A 6,628-nucleotide genomic window follows, 5' to 3' on the forward strand; every position below is an offset into this window, starting at 1 on the left:
ATGCCGTCCTCCGATAGAGTCAGGCTGATCTGCTCCTCGGTTGCCAAACGAGGGTATGCTACTGCTGCGTATCGTCTTTCCCGGCATCTACGAAGGACTTGTAGCTGAACTTCCATGCCATCTATGAGAGTTTGACGACGATAGCGGCGAGGAATTTTTACGCTTTCTATACACGGGAGCTCGCACAGCCAATCATTCCATCTGCTGCCTTGTTTGTTGGGAAAAGATTCGTCCCATCCGGGTTTTTCGCGCCATACCTCCTGCCAGATTACTTTCAAGAACATCCGGAAGCAAGCGATCAACCCAAGTGGATCATAAATACTCATGAGGATTCTCAGAAGTTGTCGCTTGGTAGGTACGTGTTGTCCGTCGAGCAGTTCGCGATCACGGTTGGGCGCCTGTCGGAAACTGAAGGTATCGAGCTGTCTAACCCACCACATTCCTAGCGCCTTTTGCATGCTATTCGGTGGATCAGAGTTCATTTCTATCTGTTGCTCTATGTTGCCTTCAAAGCTTTCGACAATCTTGGACGAATTTGATAACCAGTTGTGGAGCTCGAACCCTCCCTGTTGATGGATATGTTGTACTTCGTTCGCTAGTTTAATGGCATCTTCTCGTTCAGTACTGGCCAAAGGGTCGTCGACGTAATGTTGCTCTTTAATGCATAATACAGCCTGTGGGTATTGTTCGGCAAGTCTGTCGGCGTTGACGTTTTTTATGTATTGGGCGCAGCTTGGCGAACACGTAGCGCCGAAGGTCATCCTTGTCATAACAAATTCATCAACTTCACGGTCGCGGTCGCACCAGCGCCACAGGAAGCGTTGACTGTGTTCGTCTTCCTTCCTAATCACCACCTGATGGTACATTTCTCGTATATCAGCGACTATAGCGAATCGATATTCGCGAAATTTGTAGAGTACGGTGAGCAACGGTGTTAGGAGGTCTGGGCCAGTCAACAAGTTACTGTTCAACGATACGCCTCTTACAGTTGCTGCTGCATCCCACACGAGGCGCACCTTGATAGATTTGTTTGGGTTCACGACCGGAAATATCGGCAGGTACCATTTTCTACGGAAATTGTGAGTCGCCATTAGTTCTTCTCGAGACAGTTTTCGTACATACCCTTTCTGGATGTGTTCCTCGAATTTTTTGTTGACGGATCGCACCAGTCCTTTTTCCTGTTGCATACATCGTTCCAGACTCTCCATTCTTCCCATAGCCATTTTTCGATTGTCTGGTAACTGCACGCCATCCGATCGCCATAACAGTCCGGTTTCGTAGCGGTTGTCCGACAAGCGAGTCGTAATATTCAGCAACTGAAGAGCACGTTCGTCGTCCTTGGAGAGTGTCATCGCAGGCTGGCTAAAATTGTCGTTGTCAGTAAGAGAGTACTTACGCAACGCTTCTTCCAGCTTATTGTCGGCGATCTTCCAGGTACAAGTGTGAGCGTTCAACGACTGGGTCCTTATCCGAGATTGTGCCTCATGCAGCCCACAGACCAGCCATCCAAGTCGGGTTTTGGTAGCCACTGGTTGTCCCGGGCTTCCTTCGACTACTCGTAACGGGCAGGTCAGGTTGTAATTGTCCATACCGATGAGTACACGCGGCTTGGCATTGGAGTAACTCAGGATGTCAAGTCATCACCTTGGGCATAACGTAGCTCTTGCCGTTATCGCCAATGGCAGAGATCTTTAACGATACCGTGCGGGAGTGGGGCTCGTCCCGGGTTTGTTCACCGGTCCAGCTCAGGCATATAGGATCTTCGTAGCCTTCCAGGTTTAGCTCCTGCAGTAACGTGTGGTCCATGAGGGTTACCGATGAACCTTCGTCGAAGAGGGCGTACGACTCAATGGTTTTTCCGTTACCGTGCAGTTTTATTGGCATGTAGCGTAGGATGGCCTTTGACGTCGGTGTGGTATGTGCTGACACTGTGGCTTCGGTTCGGGGTTTCGCGGTATCATCGCAATGCAGTAACCGATGATGGTACGCGCGGCACCCGTTTTCTCCACACTTCTTCGTAATGTGGCATCTTCCACCGTGTTTCCACAGGCACAGTTTGCACATGTGTTTTCCGCGGACGAAGCTCCAGCGCCTATCCACCGTCAACGCGAGCAGTTTTTTGCATTCTGCGCCCGCTGGACATTCTGGCTCCTCACAAACTATGCAGAAACTATGTGACGTATGTTCCGAATCTACGAAATGCGTGTTTACTGGTCGTGGCCTGGCTGATGGTTGATTTATGAACTGTGTCGGAGGTGTCACGCTCACGGCAGCTTGTGTTACAGTTTTCATCCATGCACCGAATTGGTCGAGGGTTACGGACCCCACCAGTGTACACCGGTACATACCCCACATCAGACGCAGGTTTGGAGGCAGACGTTCTACGAGTTCCGGCAGTAACGTGGCACGATACATTTGCTCCTGTAAGCCACTGGACTTAATGGTAGCACACAGCTCCTCAACCGCGATGCCGTAATCCACGATCGATTGCATTCGTTCCATTTTCGGTACCGGAGTTAGGCGAATTTGCTGGAGAATATTTTCGATGAGCACCTCAGGTCGTCCAAACAGGGTTTCGAGCGACTCCATAATTTCCTTCAGATTCTCTGGTTGATGCAGCCGGCACTGCACTGCCTTCAGGGCCCTACCACTGAGGCATTCACCTAACCGCATCACATTTTCGTCATCCGTAAATCCGCACATTTTTGTCGTCGTGTCGAATCTGCATTTAAAGTTTCTCCACTCATCCGGATTGCCCGAAAACGGTGGAAGTTTGGCTGACACCACGTGTCGCGCGGCTAGCTGAGTCTTCGTCAGTTCATTATCGTAAAGAGATGGCTGCTCCGGGGTTGAGCAGGCACGAGGGGCCTTTGGGGTGCTTGATGCGCAAACTGCATGAGGCTGGCCTGTCGACGAGGAGAGCGTGGCCATTTTATTCGCAAAATCCCTCTGCTGGTCTCTCAGCAAATCTCGCAGTGCGTTTATCTCCCGTGTAATAGCGCCTACATCGGGGTTAACGTTCGCCGTCGCACTGGATGGCACACAACTGGGACAGTACCAATCTCTTTTTGCCAGCTCGGCGTCCACACCAACACAGGTGAAATGAAACCACTTGCGACAGTCCTCGCATTGCACCATGTCCTCCGTCTGCTCTCCCCCGCACTTGGCGCATTTGTCTTCACTTACGAACGGCTCAATCATCTCGAAACCAATTTCTGGCACAACTCTCGATTCCGGGCTCCAAGTGGCGGATACGCGGCTACACTTAGGTTGTGACCTTGGTTTCAAAAAGGATGCGGGCTCTTTACTTGTTTCGGATCCCGGGCTTCAAGGGCGAACGCGGGGATCTTCGTTTCTTACACAGGCACTTGCTCGCTGATCGGCCCGTAGATGTGTCGCCCAAGCTCCGAAGTGGACGCGGGGCTTCCTATCACAATCGCGATGGCGGCAAGATTCGGATCCCGGGCTTCAAGGGCGAACGCGGGGATCACTTCTCACGCAGGCACTAGCTCGCTGATCGGCTCGTAGATGTGTCGCCCAAGCTCCGATGTGGACGCGGGGCTTCCTATGACACAATCGCGATGGCGGCAAGATTCGGATCCCGGGCTTCAAGGGCGAACGCGGGGATTTTCACTTATCGCACGGGCACTTGCTCGGATCCCAGGCTTCAGGGGCGAATGCGGGGATCTTCACTTCTCCAGCGAGCGGCTGCTTTATCTATCTCAGCTAACGCAGTTTTACAGCGACAGTATCGATACGAACCAGTGAGTTTTAGTGTCAAATTTTAATTTGATTGGATACTATAGACTGTTTTAGCGTATGCTAAAACTCACGTCTTTCGTCTCCGGTGGTTCGTTTTAGATAGAACGTTCGGTTCAGAAAGAACGTGAGTTCTCTTTATTTTCTCTCCGTTTAATTTACATGTATCGCCCTCTGCCGGCAAACCTGGCGCTGACGTTTGAACCCGTTAAAATGTTTAAATTTTTAACAAGCACTGTATTATCCTTTCGCCATTATGGTCCAATCTCATACCTTTTTCTTAAGGGAACTATTTTGCTTACCCTTGTCTGTTCGTGTGTCAGCAGTGGCTTCGTTATCTTCAGTCCGAAGTTTTCGATGGAAATGTAACTTTTGATCTAATTATTCATGTTCTCTTCTGATGATGGTGAGTCCCACCTTGTTGGAAACAGTTCGGAACCATAAGTTCGAACTCGCTCCAACAGCACCTGTCAGATGAAAATGGAACGATATCAGCGTGAGAAAACCGATAAAAGAAGTGAAAAAGCGGGAAAAATAACTTACTCTGTTACAAGCACAAGCAACGGGAATAAAGAGTAAATTTTTGGCTTTTCTTTGCCACATTAGAAATTCCTAAGAATTCTTTTAATTTCTGCGACGTAGAAAGTGTTTGCAACACACCTCTTACCCCAACACAGGTTCTTCCTTTGGAATCATGATATGTTCGATTGATTCGTTGTGCAGCATTTATTGGCTAAATACTGTCCAGCCGAGTTTGGTTTCCGTCGCCGTTGGAGTATCGTTACTGCTGTAGCAACGTATGTATTGGAGCCATGAGATGCGTTTTATTCAAACCGATCAGTACGGTTGGGCGAGCGTTGTGGAACGTCATAAGCTTTATTCCCTAAAGGTGCGGGTATTTCTCAAGCAAATATGCGCTGTCGATGGTTTGAGTAGGTAGTTTTAGGTTTTTTACCGTTCTGGCGAGTTGAAGTGAACACTCTTTTGGACTTGCTTGCCCGATTATCTTACATTGCACGCGTTGGTTTTGCGTTCATGTGAGGGTGATGACTGTGCCCTTTAGGTTTAGTTGATTCACTGTCGAAGCGTCGACGATGGTGGAGGAGGCTTCTGTGTCTAGGAAGGCATAAGTTTTTACCTTCTTGTCGCCATTTCTTAGTTCCACATTGATGATGATTTGGAAGTAGACCTTCGACCTGGTGTGATGACAATTTATTAGCCCTTCGGTGGAGAGGTGTATCAAGCGATGGTGTTTCTCCTTACATCCGTAGATGCCGCATTCCCTGACAAACCAGTATGTTTTTTCTTCGTGCCCGTTGGGTCGAAGGCAGCCCGAGAAGAGCCTTGACCGCCTTGTGACCGCCTTTGCGGTTTGGGCACGCCTTGCGCTCTTTTTTCTTCTTGATGTTGCGTTCTTGATTTGGATTTACTTTTCTTGCTGGTTTCGTAGTATCATGCAGATTCAACGGTTTTTTGTCGATCGCCTTAGGAAAGAGCCGAAACTCATTTGCAATTCCTGCTGACCAGAGATTGAAAGTGTTGGCATTTCTCAAGCTTCCATTATCTCACCATTTCTTCTGATCCATCTGAGCTGTTTCTCCTCTGATAACATGCTAACCAGTTCGTTTATTAGCCGATGATCGTATAAGTAGGATGGTTCGTTTATCGTTTCCCAGATATTGGCAACTAAATTTTCTAGTTCAGATCTACCCAATTGCGTTTTCAAGCGAGCCATTATGTTAGCGGCGTTGTCTGGATTAAAAGGAATAGAGCTCAAACACTCTTTAGGGCGTTTCCTTTGAGACATTTTTGTAGACGATTTATATTTTTCAGGTTCGAAAATCCACCTTCTTCTGTCGTTTTTTTAAATGCCTTATCAAAAGCCTTCCAGTCTTTTGGGTTGCCGTCGAAATACGGTATATCATTAAGAGCCGTACGCTTTAACTGGCTTGCACCGAATGTATTGCCAAATCTCAGCTCAGCGACGGGTTCCAATATTGCGTTGCTCGTTGGATCGGAGGTTCCGGGTTTCGATAGACCTCCCGCTGGTAATGGTGCCTTCTTGGCGTAATTGGCAGTGCACTTGATGCAGAAAAAAATTTCTTCCAGCGTTGGCAATTTCATTAACTTCGCGCAAGTCAAATGAAACCATCGATCACACTCGTCACACTGGACCATGTGCGTATCAGTCGAATAGGGTTTGTCGCACAAACGACATGGCTAACGATGTCGCTTTGTATAATTTTACAGTCTTTTCTCAGTTTACTCGATACTAGTGTTCGATCAATTGCATACCTTTAGGGTGTTCTGATTTGCTCCCAAGTGACTGAGAAAACGGTTTGCTGGAAAGAGTGCACTGAATCGCATTTCTAAAGCTACGTTTGGCAAAAAGAGGCAGCTATTACCGCATCGACGCCCGCAGTTCGGACTTCCACGGAGAAGATTCCCATAATCAATCACTTCTTTGAAACAATACATCGAAAGTTTGGATCCTTGAGTATTGACTTTCCTTTGAAAAGCAAAATAATTTTTGTGATTGGCTTCACGAACTGTGAATTGTAAAAGAACTGAACGAATGTCAATTTAAACAACCCAACGAGAAATTTTGGTGTTATTCAGATGTAAAAGAATTCTCTTCAGAACTGCCCTGCTTCAGAATTCTTTTACCCCTTGTTTTGCAGCAGATTTCCTATGAAATCTAGGTGTAAACAGAATTCTGGAAAGAAGTGTAAAACAATTCTGTTTACACTTGCGATACATCTAAAAAAAGAACTCTTTTGACAACGTGATTGTGCGTTTATAATACCTACTAGGTTTTTTAGGCCAGGTACCTGGCCCGTCAGCAGTTCCTGGCTCACCTACCGCCCCA

At 47.6% G+C, this 6,628-nt stretch overlaps 1 protein-coding gene across 1 annotated transcript; it reads right to left on the bottom strand.

The window, feature by feature from the left end:
* Nucleotides 1-1,632: 1,632 nt before the first annotated feature.
* Nucleotides 1,633-3,201, bottom strand: LOC131285222 (uncharacterized). The gene has a single exon (XM_058314078.1). It carries the CDS (start codon nucleotides 3,199-3,201, stop codon nucleotides 1,633-1,635), a length of 1,569 nt encoding a protein of 522 aa, XP_058170061.1.
* Between the last annotated feature and the right edge of the window lie 3,427 nt (nucleotides 3,202-6,628).

This window comes from Anopheles ziemanni, chromosome 3, assembly GCF_943734765.1.
Source record: "Anopheles ziemanni chromosome 3, idAnoZiCoDA_A2_x.2, whole genome shotgun sequence".
In the NCBI taxonomy this organism is placed as follows: domain Eukaryota; kingdom Metazoa; phylum Arthropoda; class Insecta; order Diptera; family Culicidae; genus Anopheles; species Anopheles ziemanni.